Source organism: Parasteatoda tepidariorum, chromosome 5, assembly GCF_982258835.1.
Source record: "Parasteatoda tepidariorum strain Cologne lab strain chromosome 5, Ptep-v5.0, whole genome shotgun sequence".
Classification (NCBI taxonomy): domain Eukaryota; kingdom Metazoa; phylum Arthropoda; class Arachnida; order Araneae; family Theridiidae; genus Parasteatoda; species Parasteatoda tepidariorum.
In genome coordinates this window covers 21,430,907-21,451,830 of record NC_141759.1, presented here as the reverse complement: position 1 = coordinate 21,451,830, position 20,924 = coordinate 21,430,907, and the positions used below count along the sequence as shown (strand labels likewise).

The 20,924-nt window shown below is 29.3% G+C and overlaps 1 protein-coding gene across 1 annotated transcript in view; it reads left to right on the top strand.

Moving 5' to 3' along the window:
* Positions 1-20,924, top strand: part of LOC107439966 (nuclear receptor dissatisfaction) — a 90,708-nt gene that overhangs the window by 49,634 nt on the left and 20,150 nt on the right. The window contains 1 exon segment of the mRNA XM_016052725.4: positions 7,358-7,519. Within this exon segment, the coding sequence (XP_015908211.2) occupies positions 7,358-7,519 (162 nt within the window).

Below are 20,924 nucleotides of genomic sequence, written 5' to 3'. Positions count from 1 at the left end.
AAAGCACCAAAGAATACATCATTTTGATACCCAATTCACTCATTAAGCGGAAGATTTGTAAACTGAATGTTTAATTTCTTAAAATTTCCGTCGGATTAACTAATGTTACGATATTAAGATAAATTCTGATTGCAATCTAAAAATATTTGACCGAAAATTTGAAAAAATAAATAAATAAATAAAATGGTAACTAACGCTACAAAGTATCCGCTTAATTAAAGCGCAAGTATCTTATCACTTTTTCAAAAAGGTACTTTTTACATCTATACAAAGAGGTCAATATCCGCGTCTGTATTAAGGAATAGGTTAAATAAATTAATACCATTAGTTTATTTAGTTTATTTTTTTATACCAGTCGTTGAACAGCCGACCGAATTTTGGGTTTACGACTACCAATGCTCAACTCCGTAGCCTTGCAATTTTGAACCAATCCAGCACACAAGGAAACTCCTGGATCAATACCCTCAGAGTTATTGATTTGTGATGGGAACATGGAGGACATTGGGACTCGATAGATTTAACCTGCATCAGTCACCGTTTACGACAAAGGGAGTCTTCGGCTGACTAGGATCGAACCCACGAAATCTTGGTCATGGGCCCAGTCATCACCTCCTACATCAAAAAGCCTCCACACGGTCTTTTATAACCAGTTGTACGCATGAACCCAAAACCTTCTATGAAAGTAATTGAGAGGAATTTATCATGTCATACCTGCCAACTCTTCCGGATTTTCCGGAAGATTTTATTTTCATATTTAAAGTGGTAGTAAATATATACTATTTTTTCTTTTATAAACTTAATTTTTAAATGATTTTGATCACCACTATTCTTCCAAAAATTTAGCACATATATTAATATGCGTTACTATCATGGTTGTCAACTTAAGTTTTTTTCAAATGCAACGTATTTGTTTGCTTAAAATTGAAGTTTTAAATCCATTTTAATACCACTGGGAAAAATGATAATGGAAGGTATTAAAAGTTGGCAGGTATGTCATATATATTTGAGAATTGAATCTGTAGTGGTTAACAAGTGAATAAGGCAAACCATTAATATTCATATATAAAACAAATTTTTAGTCATATATTTGCTACCACTTTCTTATTTTAACTAGATTTTATATTAAATGACTCGTTCGGAAAGTGGATATCTTTAACAGTGGTCTGATCGGACTACCTATAAAAAAACCGTGTGGAGGCTTTCAGTTATAGGAGGCGTTGGCCCAGTGCCCTATCTACCAGGCTATTCCAGCCTAATATCATTAGCTAATCTCATAGAGACGGGCGAGTCATATATGCATACCTGCCAACTTTTACGCTTTTCGAAAATATGTTTTCCTAGTGGTAGGGTAATGCCAATGAAATTAAGAATTTATGTTGGTGTTTCTTAAAAATTAAGATAACAATTAAAAAAAAGTATGAGACAGTGAGCAAGCCTATCATATATATGTTTAAATTATTCAAATCTAATGGTATTCGAAATCATTTTAAACCGTGTTTAATTAATGAAAAACAAAATCTGATTCTATAAATTTTGACCCCACATTAACCCTTTCGCGCCGACTGTCACAAATACGTGACAGCAAAATACCGTATCAATCAGGTTAAGAAGATAAAACTGGTAATCAAAGTATTTCTTTAGCAGTTTATTTGTGGGCGGAGTTATAATTTTTTGATTTATTTAATTCACCATTACTTTGTTCAAAATAAAACTATTTAGTTATACTTTGAATTAACATTGATTATATATATGATTAAACTAACAATAATTAAAATAAAAGCAAAGTAAGTCTGTCAAATTAGTAACGACTACATTTAATTTACCGTTTTTTATTTAATTGCAACTTGATTCTGATTTTGTACGAATGCTTTTCTGAATCACCCGTCCCCAAGGGGTTAAATGTAGAAATAAAATCTTACGGGAAAACCGGAAAAATTAACAAGTATGTATATGCATTCTCATCTTGGGGACAATCGGGGTAAAAAAGATAAAACTGGTAACTATTTTTATAGCAGTTTATTTGTGGGTGGGGTAATAATAGTTTGCTTTATTTAATTCACCACTACTTAGTTCAAATTTAAAATTATATACTTACACTTTTAACAAGCAGGGAATGGATGTGTTAGATCAGGGGTTTCCAACTGGCAGCCCGCGGGCCGCATCCGGGCCTCGGAGCCTTTTTTTGTGGTCCGCGAACTAAAATTTATTAGTTTTCATAGCGGAGAATTCTCGTAAAAAATCTAAGGGCTTAAAATACTTTTCTCGTTAATAAAAATAAAAACTAATTTTTTTGTTATCCGTGAAACTTAACATAACAACGGTGCAAAAATTTTTTTTTCTCAGGTTTTGCATCCAGGAAAATATTTATTCAAATACAAAAATAATAGTGCTCTCTTTTTTAATTTCTTTCCTTTAATATTTTTTTATTTTGTGAATATAATTTAGCATGTGCGTATCAGAGATCCTCCAATTTAGATTTTTGAAGCCACTCATTTTGGACGAAATTATTTACATTTGTAAATTTTAAAGTGCATAAAAGAGGGAATGAATATCATGTTTTATCTAAATTCCTTGATTTGAATATCGCATGAGCGGAAAAAAAAAATTATTTTCAGATGCTCGAGAATTTTTTAGTTGTTGCTATAATTCCTAATAAGTCGAAAAAAATTTTAATCAAGCATTATTTGTAATGCTTGTTATTTTGTCTTTTTTTAAATATTAAAAAAACTTTTATAAAAATCTGACAGCAATGATTAATGTTCCTTCAAACATAAAAGAGTTCTGTATAAAATTTTGATAAAGTTGTGGCCCGCCATTTGACTGGTGTTTTTAATTGCGGCCCCCGACCTCATGTAAGTTGGAAACCCCTGTGTTAGATCTTCGGTTAAAGCGAAAATAAGTCTGTTAAATTGGCCATGCCCAAACTTAAGCTACCACTTTTTATTTTTTTCTATCCTGATTCTCATTCCATTCGATTCCATTTATGACTCACCAGTCTCGTAAAGGTTAATACCGTAAAAGTTGACAGCTTTTTCATATTTATGCAATTTTTCAATGTGAAAAAAATCAAGTATGATAGAAAAATATACAGTAAATAGGTGATCTAATACACATGCGTTTAAAATATGCGCAAAATGAAAATTGAAAAGTAATAAAACGCAAAAGACATAGTCAGTTAGTTTTGTTAATTATTGGTGGAAAATAATACTCAACAAACCCATTCCATAAGGATCATTAGCTTTCTTGCTTCAAACATTTTCGAACGATAAAATGGAACCATACATCTACATTTTTTTTTCCTTTTTCTTTTCTCTTAATTCTTTTCTGCATGTCGGGAACCAATTAAAATTTTCTATCATTTCTGAACAGAGAGTCCCGATACTTGATGACTGCAAGGCGCATACGCTGAGAAAGAAATTCGCCAAAACAGATGCCAAATGTGAAATTATAATTTTTTTTGTGTGCATATAATTGAACATTCTTTTTCAGATGAATGCAAAAAGTTTACCTAGTTTTTTCAGTCACTTTTTTCGAACGATCCCACGACGGTAGCAGAAATATTTAAAAAAAAAAAAGACATAATTTTATGGCCTTGCATTAATTTATTTATACGCTTCTACAGTGAGACCGAGATTAAAAACCTAATGGTTTGCAGTCGTTTTTGGGGCGATGTGTGGCGTATATTAAAGGTTAAAAAATACATAACATTTACTTTTTTTTCATTTAGAATTTTGTTTCATATGTATAACAAAACATTCCCTCGATTATATGAAGAAAAAAAAATTTAACGCAACTAAAGTAACTGTTCGGGTTATTAATTTAGTAATGAGCATTTTTGTCAAAGATTTGTTATGTTCGTAAGGTTTTTCAAGAATTGCCGATTATGCACCGAATATTATTTTTAAAATTACTTTCGATGAAAAAATAAATAATTTGATATAACAAACCGAGAAACTCTTATATTTCAAAGAATAGTTAAATATATGGATTTCATTAATATTGTCATTCGATTATTCTGTTTTAACTCTGTACGTTGAATGCTTATGCCTATGTACATGTTACCGAAAAGCGGTGTTTCCCAAAGTGTGATACGCGTACCCCCAGGGGTACGGGAACAGTTTAGCGAGGGTACTCGTTCTTATGCGAACGAAATTTTCAAATTTTTTTATTTAAAAACAATTCTAGCCGTAAATATTTAAGATTGCGTATTTTTCTATTGGCTATTTTTTTACTTAACAGTTAATAATGAGTGGTGTCAACAGCCAGTTGTGATTTTTAATTTTTGGGCAATTTTTTTATAGTAAAAAATACATTCATTTTTTTATGATGGTACACAGCGCTACAAAAAATTTAAAAAGGGTACACAAAAGTCATAAGTTTGGGAAACACTGTCATAAAGGAGCGAAATTTGGAGAATGTCAACTTTCACCGGTGAATGTCAATAATTGCATAGTCGCTTTGGTAAGTATCTGAATTATTTGTTATGTTTGATATTAAATTACTTATTGATATTTTAAAATTTATTCGATATTTTAAAATACAATTAGTACAGATTAGGAAAAAAATTAGTGTTGAGAAAGCAGGGCCAATGTACACCTGGCAGTAGCACTTAATTTTAAAAAAAATCACAGTAGGAAATACCGGACAAGTGTATATCACACAATGGAACAAAAAAAGAAGAAAAAGAGCATCAGTGAAGCGATTTCTGGGTATATGTATATCGGGCAAAGATTATTAATCTTTAAAAAATATATATAAGGGTGAAATAGAGAATATTGGCCATTATCCTCACACCTGCCAGGTATTCCAAAAACCTAGGCTTTCTCAAACATATCCTGATCGGATATTAAAATATCGAATAAATATTTATTGTAAATATTCATCAATAAATTAATATCAAAACAGATAGAGCATATATTTCAGACGTTGAAAAAAAAAAACTATGCCATTGTTGACATTCACCGGTGAAAGTTGACGTTCTTCAGATTTCGATCTTTCTTGGTAACATACATATCACATGCAAAAAAATGAATTCAATTATATTTTAATGAAAACACATAATATTTAGTGCCATTACTTGATAATTATATTAAATGTTGATTACTATACTTAACGCATAGTTAATGTTTGTTAACTATACTTCGTGTGTATTTGATGTTTGTTTAACATATTTAAGGCATATTTAATGTGTGTTAACTATAATTAATGTATATCAAATGCTTGTAACTATATTTAATGTACATTAATTGTTAATTAACTATATTTAGTGTTTATTTAATGATTGTTAATGATATTTAATATTTATTTATTGCTTGTTAACTATAAAGTTGTTAAATCAAATAGAAAAATTTATTTAAAAATTATTTTTTTCCTTAGTTAAATATAATGTTTAAATTTAATTGCAACAAAAATTGTTAAATTAAAAAATTACATCTAATTTAAGACATTAAATTAGATTTCATGCTTTACTTAAAGCTTAATCAGAATTCTAAAACAGTCAAATTGTACTAGAGTTTTAAATTTTTCTTTCCAAATTGTTTTGATTTCAAAATTTATTTATTAAATTTCAAGGCAGATGAGTTTACTCTCTTGATGAGCAAGAGAAGGAAACCATTTTAGAATATTGTGCTTTTTCATCATATTAATTGGATGATGCTTTTTTAAATGTATAGTTTATTCAGATTAGTATATATTGGTATTGGACTTTTTTTTTACATAATTGAATTTTTGTTAACAAACTTTGGAACGAATATTTTGCTGCATTTAAACATGTACTTGATCTTAACTGATTCGGGTGTGCGGTTTTCAAACCTAAATTTAGTTTTGTTCTACACATATTTTTCAAAATAGTATTTTTAGTTCAGTTTATTCTTTGCCTGTATGTACAAGTTTGTAAGGAAAGTATAAGATCATATTTACATATTTATACATTTGTCTTCTTATTTGAAAATAACATATAAGGCAAAGCACATATGATCATAACGTGTTGTACTATCAACTGAAATGTATTATCCCTATATCCTACCATGCCTTACGTTGTTGTTATCGTTAATTATGCAACCTGCCAATACCAGCAAACCTGCTTGAAGACAAGCGAATTTTTAAGACAAAGGGTGCTTTTCTTGGTTTTTCAGTGGCGATATCGATGGCCAAGAATCCGACTTAAGCCACACACAAGTCACAGCCCGTTTTATATGGTTGAACCAAGCATACTCCATTCATTCATTCGCCGATTATAATTTCGACCTGAACCAGAAAACAATCCATCTCCAATTCAATACCCCTCAAGGTATTGATTTGTTATGGGATTTTGTGACCCCGACAGATTTAACGTGCACCAGTCACCATTTAATACACGGATATTCTTCGGCCGTTGGGATGCGAACTCACGATGCTGTATTCACTTGCGTGAATTTAAAAAAAAATCCTGGTTAGAAGATGTTATTAGATTGCATAAAAGCTGTAGCTTGTAGAGAGAAACCACTAGCAAATTTGAAATCAACGGCGTTAAAATACCTAAGATCCGTTCAAAAATCTCATGCAGCAGAAAATTTATTAAAGTGGAAGAAAAAATCACGAGCACAGATTGAAACGTCATTTTAAAAAAATAGTTGTATATACTTACAAGAGATATAGTTATGTAGAAATCTTTTCCTGCATCGATCGAGGCATAGATGTCAAGTAATATTTCAAAATATGGAACATCAACAAAACTTATACTCTTTAGATAAGATAAATGAAAACAAATTTAAAAGCGATAAATCAGGTAAATGCTGGGGAAGTGCATACTCATACCATATTATCGGGAGAAACAATGGTATGAGTTAACTTATTGCTGCAACTTGAACCTGAAACAAGGTGAAAACAGAACTAATATTGCCACATAGACAGACATACGATCATTTTGGCACTATAGTAAAATTTCTTTTTCATAGTTTAAACACAGAACGAAAGAGAAAAACGGAAAGGTGCATATGAAATTACAAACAAGTTACATCAACAGGACTTTGGCACTATTAAGAACATGCTTTGTTATAGAGCCGAAACGTTTACATGTCTAGTTATATAACATTGTTTGTACTCCTTTTATTAATTTTTATTTACTTATTTTTTATAAATTAAATTTACTTATTTTGTTTTTATTAATTTAATTTTAAAAAAAAATAAATATAAATAAATAAAAATTAATAATGAAGTACAAATAATGGTACATAGCTTGCTTTTGATTTATTTACTCATTTACTGAATTTTTTTTTGCACTCTTCGTATGTGTATAAGTAAATTTCTGTAACATCTTAATGATTTTTAAAACAATTGATGCCTAATATTTTTTTCTCCTTTTTCATTTCTATTACAGGCTGTTCTGGGTTTTTCAAACGAAGTATTCATAGAAATCGTGTCTATACTTGTAAAGCTCAAGGCGATTTAAAAGGAAAGTGCCCCATAGATAAAACACATAGAAACCAGTGCAGGGCCTGCAGACTTAGGAAGTGTTTTGAAGCTTGTATGAACAAAGACGGTAAATTTATTTCCTTTTAAATATTTTTATACATTATAAATAATGTATCGCACTTGAGCCGTGATGGCTCCAGGGATAGAGCGTTCACCTTCCAATGAGGTGAACCGGGTTCGAATCCCAGCGATGGCTGATCGATACGAATTCCTCATCCGGCTTGCACCGACCACAGTGCTGATGTAAAATATTCTCAGTGGTAAGCGGAGAGTTCTTTAGAGTCCTTTTGCCATCGAGGTAACCGTGGGAGGTTTTCGTGATTTTCCTCTCCTGTAACGCAACAGGCGATTAGTTCCATCGAAAAGTCCTCCACGAAGGCAAATTTCTTCCAATACTTGATCCTTTGACTTCTGAATTTTGTTCAAAAGGCTATGGAGTTGAATATTAGGAGTAGTGAACCCAAATATTGGGTCGGCTTTTCAACGATGGTTATAAAATAAAATAAAATAAAATAAAATAAAATAAAATAAAATAAAATAAAATAAAATAAAATAAAATAAAATAAAATAAAATAAAATAAAGATATTAATTGATCCAAACCGGGGAATAACAACTAGTGAGATCAGTAAGACATTAAATTTTATATTTATCAAGTTCAACTACTTAGGATCATTTGAAAAGCCCAATGTTTAATTTTGAAGTAAAAAACGCTGAAATTCTTACGGAAAGAAATTTGTGACGTCACGTTGACGTCTGTGATTCGCTTCTCAAGAATATTATCTGTTTTTAAGGCGCATCATCACTGAGGATCAAAAATAGGTTGTCGACAATAATGGGTCGCTACAAAAAAATTTTAGGTAATAGAGCATTTACTTCAAATAAACAGGCCAAAAGTAATCTGGGTTAGCTTTTTGCCAATAAGAACAAAAGTTTAAGAGTTAAATTATGCGACAACCAGAAAGGATGCAAAAGGTATTGGGTATAAATGCGCAGTGTGCCAAAAAAAGGACCACCCTGAATAACTTTTGATCTAATGATCGGATCTTTACGTTCTAGGACCCAATCTTAATGGCTCTCGTATTTGACTTCAAATATACTAATTAATTTGTGCAGACGATATTCAAAGTTACGAAATCAGACTAAAAAACGTACTTTCTCTGAATAAACATATCTTTTTCTTCACGGATTCGGATTTCTGAGCCCTAAAGTATAGGGGTAACCGCAATCTGGGAAATATGGTCAGGTAGTTTGGTCAGGGGAGGGGTCTTAATGTAAACCCCTTAATGTAAATTTTACTTATAGTGTGTTTCGCTGTACCTCTGGAATATTTGTTAGCGAATTGAAAATTTTTTGCACCCAATTACAAAATTTGTTTAACCAAAGATAATTCTATGTAAAAAAATAGTTTTAAGCAAATACTTATTATTTTCTATTATTTTATGTAATAATGATAGAAAAGATTCTGAGTTGTAAGTTATATAATACCAATTTTTGCATCATTTTAAAGAATCAAATTTTTCATGGCGAAATACGAAAGATGAGCAAAATCAGTCGAATAGCTCTTTAGAAATCGAAATTTAAATTTAATTTCTGAGAGTTTCTCTTTTTTGAAATTCAACTTCTCTATTCGACCAATTTTGCTCAAATTTTGTATTTTGCCATGTAAAATTATATTCTTTAAAATGATTCAATAAATTGTATACCTTACAATTCACCATTTTTTCGTCCATTATTAAATAAATAATAAAAAATAATATATATTTACTAAAAAATGTTTTCTTGTATGACATTATCTTAGGATAAGCGAATTCTATATTTGTGTGCAAAAATTTTTCAACTAGCTTAAAAAGTTCTCGAAATATAGCGAAATACGCAAAAATTAACTATATTTTCCAGAAAGGGGCTACCACCTGTATTTTGAGGGTCCGAAATTCGAATACGCCGAAAAGAAGGTTCGTTTATTCAGAGAAAGTACGTTTTTGAATCTGATTTCGCAATTTAAAATATCGTCTGCACTCATTAATTTGCATATTTGAGTTCACCTCTTCCAGCCATTAAGATTGAGTCCGAGAACGTGATCATTAGATCAAAAGTTATTCTGTTTTCTTTTATTTTTTTTTATTGGTGCATTGTATAAAGTATAATTCATTAAACTGTTTGTTTACTTTAAAAAAACCTTTTATTTTCATTGAATAAAAAAACGAAATTCTTTTTTGAAAAACTTAATATGCTGCATTTATGATGTATTTTTTATTAGCTCAGTGCATCTATAATTTATAGAAACAAGAAGTTAAGTTAAATATTAATGGATATTTAAAACTTTATGCATAAAATATTTCCTGAAGTGCAATTTTGAAATTTCGGATGCATTTGTTGACTTTTTATACACACATTTCAAATATAAGCTCGAAAACTAATTTTTCTAAGTACTTTGAAAATAGTTTTCATAATTAGATGTGTTTAAGAAGAGTGAAAAATAGCTCTAAGACACTAAAGGAATTATTTTTATTAAAATCCAGATCTTCTATTAAATTTGAGTTATTTTTTTTTCTCTATTTTGAACAGTTTATTTTTTATTATGATAGATAAATGCGTAATAAAAGAAAGTGCAGGATTTTATAAATTAAATTAGTAAATGCGTTACCTATAAAAATATTTGAAAGACACTGTATTTTTAATTAATTTTTCAAGCTTATGATGATGGAATTGGCTCATTTTTAATTTTTCTTAATTAAAATAAAAGAATAAATCGGTGATCCAAGAATATTAATATTGTTATAACCTTTTGACGGAAAAATTCGATAGAAAATTGTCATTTTATCTGAAGTCTGCTAACCACAAAAATAAATCTAGAAACCATTACTTCAGCAAAGGAAAACAGATAGCCAAACGAAAACGACTAAAGAACCTAAGAAAAAAAAAGCTTCCCTTCTTATCATTCTTTTCTCACCCCTCTCTCCCTCCCCTTAAGCAAACGATGACATTTTGTTTCAACCCTTCTCATTGAAAGTCGTCAGAAGAGTTAAGAAAACAAACCCGCAAGGAAAATTACCTAATTTTTTTATTACTTTTCTGCAATAAAAGGTCGTTTTATCTTAACTGAGAGCGAAAAAAAAAAGTTTAACGCTTGAGAAGGAAAGTGTCAAAGCAATTCGTACTACTCTAGCGATACGTTTTTGTATTCGGAATAATTGGTTTTTGTTCTATGTTGCCAATTTCGAAAACTCTTTTCAATGCAATTTGTGTTGGGTGAAAGAGTTATTTAAATTTGCTTTAGTTTTTCCATTATACATCTGCATAGCGAGTATGCTTTTTGCCTGTTTAATGAGATCAGACGATTTTTTTACTGTCTTCTTTGCACTTCGTATAGATCATTTCTTGAAAGCTAAAAGAAAATATTATCGCTTGCAAATGTTTTCATTTTTCTGCTAGGCGTTTAGCGTCTTAAAATAAATTGATTATTTTTGTCGGATAAAACACTTTAACGGTTATTTCCTTATTATTTTGATTGAAAAACATTAAAAAGCATTCAAAACCCATTTTAAAATTTAAAAGTAAAACTTTAAATTAAGTTTCCCCTTTTAATTTAAAGCTATTCTTTCAGTCGAAATCGTTTGTGTAAGAACTATTCTTCCTTTCAGAGTGAAATGGAGATTTCGAACATTTATTATTTTAATAGAATTTTACGAATTTTGCACTTCTCAAAATTGAACTTCTAAACATTTAACTCTTTCTCACTCTCAAATTAAAAAATCTGAGAAAGGCAGTCATTTCGAAATTGATGTTTTAAATGGAAATAGGATTTTGGTCGACCAGTAAGCAAATCGTTTTCATATTCACTATTGCATGATGCATTCGAAATAAACACGTTGATGTAGTTTTGCGACGAAATTTAAAATACTTTTTAAGTAATCTGATAATAGCAATAAAGGGTTTCTTCCTTTCTTTCTTAAAAGCTTTTTTATCTTCGAATGTTCGATGCAATTTATGTAACCTAACATTACTCTAGATATTTGGAAGCTTTTGAATTTACGGCAGCAATTTAGGCGTATCAGTGAGGTGCATATATTTATATATATCTATATCAGGGTCGGCACTAAGCATTCTCCACATCGCCAAATGCGATAAAATCGTAAATTTGAAGAATAAAATTGCATTTTGGCAAAATTTTTCAATGAAAAGAAAAATATATACTTAACTCGATCCTCAAAATTATGTCAAAATGAATTTTTCTAAACAAATCAGTATTTTTGATTTGATTACAATAATTTTCTATGGATGCGCTACATAAAAAATTAGAATTGGGCTCAAATTACATGAACCTGAAACAAACTACCGTAAAATAGTTTTTTATGGGAAGAAAATAAATGATAACAAATTAAGATCTGCATTTGGAGAAGAGTTTCGAAAATTGGCGAATACTTTTGACATTTGGCTAATTCACCTGTATATATATACAGACATATATATATATATATGGCACAATTATATCAAAAGGAAGAAAAGAAAAAAATAGAAAAATGAAGAAAATTATTAAGTTTTATTTATTGCGCGTAAGCGGCAAGTATATATAACTCATAAAATAAGGTAAAAATATAGAGAATGCGTGGAACATAATGAAGATTAATGAAAAGAGAAAAAGAAAAAAAGCCTTAAAACAAAAAAGAATGAAAAAATATAATTTATTCATCAGCTTACACGATTATATTCGCTTAAAAGGAGTGCTTTCCAATATTGTATCAATATAGTTAAAGCAAAATATATCAATACAATAGTGCGAGGAGCACCAAAAAAGGAATTGAAACAAAATAAAACACATTAAGTAAAAAGTAAATCACGCAAAAACAGAATATAAAATATATTTTTAATCACATTTTTGTAACAAAAATATTTCATTTTAATATTTTTTTTCCTTCTTCTCTTTTCATTAATCTTTATTATTTTCCAAGTTTATCACTTCCTATTTTTGCACAGTTTTTATTTATTTATCTTTTTTTTTTTTTTTTTTTATGAAAAAGCTGTTGCATACCAGCTCTTCTGTTGACGATTTCGACAAAAATATAAAGGACAAACTGATTCGGAATTTTTTTTTTAAATTTATAACTCCAAACATTTCAACATTATGTAGATAATTTAAGAAAAGTTAACTTTTCATATTCCCCAGCATTTTCTTTTCGCAATGAAATCTATTGGAAATCTCAAAAAGACAGCAGCTGCAATCCAGACTTACCCCCCAAAACAAGACAAAAATTCCTGGCTTTAGCAAAAGATTTAATATCGAATTGATTTTTGCTTCCCTCACAAAACTCCTTCTTCTATTTTTTCATCTCTCATGGTGCTCAAAAGCTCAGAAAGCGTATTTTCTTTCTTGTCTTACAAGAAGTGCTGCACTCCCAAGCTCAGAAGTGATGTAAACAAGACCCTCAGTTTTCTTTAGAATGAGGAACATTAACGGAAAACGAACAAAAATAAGACTCTATCACGATTTTCACCCCTACCCCTAGATAAAAGATTTCCGATAGTCTGCCCTGCATCCTCTTCAATCGGACGTATCATGTTCCACCCTCCCACTTACAACAGTTGCAGTTGCAGTGTTAAGTACTCGTTCGCTTTGTCCATGTTTGCTCTGATAAAAGGCCCTGAAGTCCGTAACTCCTACGTCATAAGCCGGGGTATTTTCCTATTGGCTGAGAAGGGGAAAAGAGCAGACGTAATCCCGTTTCGCGTTAGGACGTGTTTACCTTGTCTTTATCCAGGATCGTCTGCTTGTCGGCACGGTTTTGACACAGCGTCAGCTCCGTGACCTCTCAACTTCACTCCGGTTTTAGGTTTCGTTTTCGACGCATCAGATAGAGTCGCACTTTATGAAATAAATTTATTTCGATTATTGAAAGGGTAGGCTGTAAAAGTCGACAATGACATTCTATCGTTAGAATCGAGTCAATGCTAAATTTAATGTTTTCAGTATATTTTCTGTTCTTATATCGAAGTCGCATTTAGATATATATACATATATATGTATATATAATAAAATTTGAAATATTTTTTTATTTATCTAAAAAAAAATCTTATTAAAAATTAGGAAGTCGAAATAAAGAAAATATATGATCTCCTCATCAGCTCACACTATTATATCCTCAAAAAGGAGTGCTTTCTATTATTGTATATAGATAGTCAAAGCAAAATATCAATACAATTGTGTGAGGAGCACTCAAAAAAGAAATTGAAACGAAAAAAGAACTCATTAACTCAGAAATATATACGAAACAAAACATGTCAAGCAAAAAACAATAAATAAATGTAAAAAAAAATTAAAAAATACAGAACAAAACAGGAAATAAAATCTATGGAGCGAGGAACGAATTCAAATGAACTTACGCGTACCGGAATCTTTCATGAATGGTTTAAAATATTTTCATAATAAGATTGCCAGATTACAAAATATGAAAACAGAAACGTAAATAAAGAAGTGATCTCGTATGGCACGTTTTTACTGCAATACTGAAGCGCGTTTAATTTGTTATATATGTAGGAAACCATTGCCGAAAGGTAGGATAAAAAAAAGGTCTTAAGAAGGTGGGGTCTTAAAAGGTAGAAAAAAGGGTAGGATAATAGGGCATCAATGTTTATTTTACCATTATCATCAAATAACGATCATCCAAGTGACACCAAGTCAAAGTGCATCTGAATAAAAATGAGAGAAATTCTTGCAAAATAATCTGCATGATATGTTACATCTTATGGAAAAATTGAAATCTGAGTAATTACAATTGGGCTATTAAATAAATCGAGGGAATAATGTGTCTCTCACAGTTAGTAAACGAAAAACTGTAAAATTTAAAAACTGTAAAATGCTTAACTTGAAACCAAAAATATAAATTAAAAGGCAAGATGTGAATAATAAAGTCTGAAAAAGCGTTTAGTTCTGAATAATAAATTAAGAAGATTTAAATAAAGAAATAACATAAGATTAGTTGAAGTATGTATATAGATATATATATTTGTAGGAAGTCTGAGCTATTTTTCTTTTGCTTTTTACGATACAAGCTATTTTATTTCAACAGTCAAACATTAAAAATCTTGGTAGAGCAAAAAGAAACCTACTTTGAAATCTTTGTCTTGAAATTCTGTAAAAAATTTCTGTAGTGATATTCTAGTATGAATAAAACTGCACCTATTCGTTTTTATTATTATTATTATTATTATTAACTTCGGTCTTAATTTCACAACAATAAATGATATACTCTTATGAATATTAATAAAACACATGTTTCTTTAATTCCTATTATTATTATTATTATTATTATTTTGAGAAATAGTGAACTCCGAATTTTATTTTGACATCAGCTTGAGGCAATCTTGTCTAGCTCGTTTTCTTTAATATGCTTCTGATTTTCAATAGTTAGCTTATAAAATATAACGTTTTGAACTTTTACGCAAAGGCAGATTGTGCTTTTTTTTCTTATGATTTTAACATTCCTAAATAAAATCACTTTCTTTAAGGCTATTTTAAAATTTTAAATTACCTTTTTACAAAAGTATAACTTTGATATTTTTATTCTGTCTGTTACTTTTAACCAAAGGTTTATTTATGATTGCATTAATCAATACTAATTTTTAACAAATAAGGAGTATGATTTAAAGTGTTTCTTACTGAAAATGTTAATAAACTTTAAAAAAAAAAATTTCTGAGGTGTTTTAAATATCATTCGTGGCAAGGCAGTGATAAAAAAAAGTTAAGTACCCTACAGGCAGCGCAGCAATATTTTTGTGAGACATGTAATTAAAGCTCAGTTTGGAATGAATTATATTTTCGAAACAAAGACAAAATCAGTTTGTCGAAGCTGAAAATTGCCATTAGGTCGTTCTTTTTTTGCAAGTGAAACAACTTTTCATTAGACGTTTTGTAAAAGTCGAGCTTTAAATAAATTAGATTATTTTTTTCCGTGACAGACCAGTACGTCGAGGCTGACACTGGTTCTGTTAGCTTCTGAAACAACTTTTCACGATATAATTTATGAAAACTCAGAATGAATTTGTTTTTCACCCCACTTGTTGTAATAAGTGTTGTAATAAGTCAGCTTGTTGTAATAAGTCAGCAACAATCATTAATCGACCCCTTTGGGCCAACAAGCGACTACAACAATTTTTTCTCCGACTTTTTTAAATGAAAGTTCAGACCTGAATAAATACAAATTTTATTCCCTAGTCTAAATCCTGTATATCGAGAGGAGCAGCTAAAATTCTCTGATTATAAGGCATAATTTGTTTTGAAACACAATTAAACTGATATCTTTATTTGAAGTTAAAATCATGGAGCATTAAAATCAATATTGTTACGACGCAACGTTCCAGCTAAAGAACAACTGATTTCCCATGTTTTTGTTCGGGGATTTTTCCCTAAGTATTTAAAGTTGTAGTAAAATTCATGTAGTAAAATTCTCAAATTATAACCCCAAACGACAAGCAAATATAATTTAAAGATGTGAATAAAAGTCGTCTTTAAGTACTTAAGTATTGTAAAAAAATTTGATTGGCCTTAATTATGATTAGTGCAGTTGCTGATATTGATATATTTCATCTTATAAATAGTACATAGAGGTGACCACTACTTCAGCAGCAAGGTCAATTTGTTCCGGACAAGTAAGTAGTCGTAAACCCATGAAATTGGGTCGGCTGTTCAACGACGGTTATAAAATAAAATAAAATTTATTTGTTAAATATTTTCGAGTGATAGTGTTTATATATATAATTGTTTTGATAAGTTCAATTTGCAGAAATTCAAATTTTTCTTACGACGAATTTGGATGTCTGACTCCAAAAATATGGGGGTAGCCGCAATATGGAAAGTATAATCCCCCATAGTTTGGGTCAGGGGAGCGATCCAAAATTTGGAGCCTTAATGCTAATTTTATTTTTTGCGTATTTCGCCATATTTCGAGAACTTTTCATGCGAATGAAAATTTTTGCACCTGAATTTGAAATTTGTTTATTCAGGAATAATTTCATGAAAAAAAAGCTTTTAATACTTATTTAATATTTGTAATTATTTTTTATTATTTTATTTAATAATAGTCAAAAACATTTTGAATTGTAAAATTTGCAACTTTTTATGTCATTTTGAAGAATGTAATTTTACATGGCAAAACAAAAAAAAATTAGCGAAATTGGTCAAATAGTTCCTGAGAAATAAAGAAGCAGCATTTTTAAAATTTGATTTCTCAGGAACTATTCGACCGATTTCGCTCATATTTAGAATTTTCTGTGTAAAAGTACATTCTTTAAAATGACGTAAAACTTGTGTGCCTTTAAATTCGACTATTTTTATACATAAGAATAAAATATAGTAAATAAGCATTAACTAAATGTGTTATTTTGCATTGAAATGATAAATCTTTGGATAAACAATTTTTATAAATGTGTCAACATTTTTAAATTCGCTTTAAAAGTTCTACAGATGTGGCTAAATACGCAAAAAATTAAATTAAAATTAAGGGCTCCGAACTTTGGACTGCTCTCTTGACCAAACTATGGGGATCATATCCTGCAGATTGCGGCTACTCGTTTTATTTTGGGGATCAAGAATCCAAATTCGTCAAGTTAAAAAAAAAAAGCATGTTTATTTAATGAAAGAACGTTTTTGTGTCTGATTTCATGATTTAAAATGTCGTCTATACTAATTAATTAGCATATTTCAGGTAATACCTTCAAACCTTTAAAATTGATTCCTAGAATGTAAAGATCAGATTATTAGATCAAAAGCTTTTCAGAGTGGTCTGTTTCTTATTTTTCGCACTGTATATAGTTGTAAATATAATGTAAAAACTACCTATAAATCTGGGTGGTTGGTTGGGTCGAGTGCAGGTGAAATTCGATTTGCAACCATCTTCCCGTTCTAGGTTTTTCCTGATCTCATAATGAACAAAAATAAAAATTACGAAAAATTCGAAAACTTGGGTGTTTTTCTAAAGCGTTGGGCGAACGTAAAAAATAAATTATTTATCAGAATTTAATTTATTTAGGTTATTCAAACCCTCAACGACGCATTAAAAACTGAACCATCTTTGCTTCAGAGGATATAGCCAACCTGAAGAAATTTTAAAAAGGCGCGATTTCCTCAAATTTTCCGCAATTTTAAGCAAACGGAAAATATTTATCGATTATAAAAATATTTTATTAAATTTTTATTTTCATTACAATTCGCAATTTTTCCAAATGAATTTTTGGAAAGTTGCCAATTGCCATATATCAAAATGAAATTTGGAAATTCAGATCGCTTTAGCGAGCCATTTGAATTTCCAAAATTCATTTTTTTTCCTATCCCCTCTACTGTGAAAGTCCAGAATTGGCAAAGAGATTATTCTGCAGTATTTGAACGGCGCATACGAAATATTTGAATTAGTTATATTACAAAGTATCGATGTTTGTCTTAATTTCATCACAATTTTTTATTTTATTTTAAGGCTCTCGGTAACCTTGTATAGAAATAAATACAAATGAATAATTAAAAATCAAAACAGTTAGAATTAAAATTGTACAAATTATACGTGACCGGAAAACTGATAGGTTACAGAACAATTCCATTTCTTTGTGCTAAAATAAAATAAAATAAGTAAATATTTTTTAAAAATTTTAAGCACATTTTCAAAAGAAAAAAAAAACCTTGTTGTTTTAGTTATTATTTTTTGACGAATTCCAGAAATTATCAATAATTTTAATAAACACACTAAGAACTACTAAATGGGAGTTTTAAATGCATCTCTAGCAATTTTTATATTTAATATTGAAGCAATGAAGACGTTGATGAATTAAAAAAAGAAACTCACTCAACGTAATGAAAGAACAGAATTTATTAAAGAAAATTGAATAAATTAATCTTCATTAAGCTTAGTTTCTTAAGTTTCAAATGGAAGTAAAGACATTGTATTTGTAAAATCTTTAGTAAATATAGAAAAAAAAAATTAAGATAATATTCTTCTTTAATTTACATAAATGATTTGTGGAATATTTAAATATTCTCTTAATAGCGTATGCACCATTTATAAATATTTAATCTTAATTAATTAGTGAATTCTAATTAATTTAATCACGTTTGACAGAAAATTTAAATTAATGCTATTCGAATTTTGATATTAAAAATATATAAGTATATATGTGAAATACTTTAACAAGAGCTTTCTGTACTTTTCTAACTAAACTAAGCAATATTTCTAGTCAAGATTTTTTTTTTAATTTTAAATTAAGAACTTAAAAAAAAAATTTTAGAAATATTTTTGATTTGTGAGTCATAATCGAATCATTTTGGATTTGATTTGTGAGTCATATAATTAACTATATTTAAATATATGATTATTATAATTTATTTAGATATCAGCTATTATTTAGCTATTATTTAGATTTTTTTGGAGCTGACTATCACTGTTATCAATGAAAAGTGTTAATCATTTTAAATTAAGAACTTTAAAATTTTTTGAAATATTTTTGATTTGTGAGTCATAATCGAATCATTTTTGATTTAATTTGTGAGTCATAAAATTAACTATATTTGAATATATGATTATTATCATTTATTTAGATATCAGCTATTATTTAGATTTTTTTTTGAGCTGACTATCACTGTTATCAATGAAAAGTGTCAATGATTTTAAATTAAGATCTTTAAAATTTTTTGAAATATTCTTGATTTGTGAGTCATAATGATAGTCATATATTCATGTATAAATAATTTTTTTGAGCGGGCTATCATTGTTATCAAGATTCAAAATTGAAGTTAGTGTTCTATTACTTACAAAATAAGTGTTAAAAAAGGAATTAATTTAATCTTCAGTATATGCTTAAAAATAACATGCACAGGAAAATGACTTTACATGGGAGACTTCCGAAATCTTACCACTCTTCACATTTAATTTTTAATGAGTCACAAATCACTGACTATTACATTTGAAATATTTTAATAACAATATACCGTTATTCAGATATTAATATTAATTTTTTTGGTAATAATATTTGTGTAGTATACTTGCCAACTTGCTCCGAATAGTGGACAAATATTTTCGAGTGGCAGTCTTTTAATGTCTTTTTCAAGTTTTTAGTAAATTCGATTTATGCGGTTTTTTACTCATCACTACTCTTAAGTAATTCAAAGGTTTAAGTGATATGCTACTTTGTAACAGTTAAGCCGTATTGAGCCTTGTGAAATGTGGGCAAAATTAAACGAAAATCTGAATATTTTTTTTCTTTTTGTTTTTTGGTAATATTTTGTTGAATCTGAAGCAGTTGGCATTCCGAGAAAGTACTGAAAACAAATCGTTATTGTTAGGTCTGCATGTGGTAAGATTTACAATACAAACGACACTAAACACACAAGACACACAAAACGACGCAAGACAAACAAAATATCTCATGGATGCCGGCTAAAAATGACGCAAGCCACGCAGAGTATCGCATGGATGTTGGCCAAATACGACGCTTGTGACACATTACTTCTCATGGGTGTTGGCTAAATACGATGCTAGTGTACACAAGGTGTCGCGTGGATACTGGTTAAATTCGGTGCTTTTAACAAAAGAGTTAAAATTTTGTTTAAAAATATCTCCTTTTGTTTACTACTACTGGAAAAATATTTCGTACAAACCACAGATGCAGGTTATGGAAATTGTAACATCAGAGCTTAATGTAGTGGTTACAGCGTCCTATAAATAATTAAAGAAAACTATGATAATTTTCACCAATTTGTAAAAGAAGAAATTTTGATTACTAAAGATATGTTAATCATTTAAAATATAGTTCAGAATTCCATGATTCACTGCAGTGCTATTTTTAAAATAAAGTGAAATTAATAAAAATTTTGATAGTTTTAAAGATTAGTTGACTACAAGTTTTAATTTTTTAGTGTGAAGCTACCACCAGAGTATTAAACTCCAATGCGTTTATAGTTGCTAACAAAATTAGTGGATTCCTCCCCTTTCAGATAGAAGAAAGACAATAAGCACACACTTTTGACAACTATACGTATTCAACTTAACCGGTTAACGCACAGCATCATATATTTAGGACAGTTCCTTTTTTCAAAGACATTCATTGTGATCGGAAACTTTTTTCAGAATTTTCATTGATCTGGGTGAATTAAAAGATTCTCAGATACCACAATGATTTAGTTATTTCTGACTAGATCTAGAATTAAAAGGAGCAAGTACTTTTTGATCTATCAAAGACTTTTTGAATGCCCTAACAGTAGAAAAACCAATTAATTTCGATAATATATTATACCACCTTTTCCATAAAACCACTTCTTGTATCATTTTAATATATAAAGTCGGGACAAAACGGGTTACATACCTGCCAACTTTTAATCCTTTCCATTATCATTTTTCCCAGTGGTAGTAAAATGGAATTAAAACTTCAATTTTAAGCAAACAAATACGTTGTATTTGGGAAAACTTAAGTTTACAACCATGATAGTAACGCATAT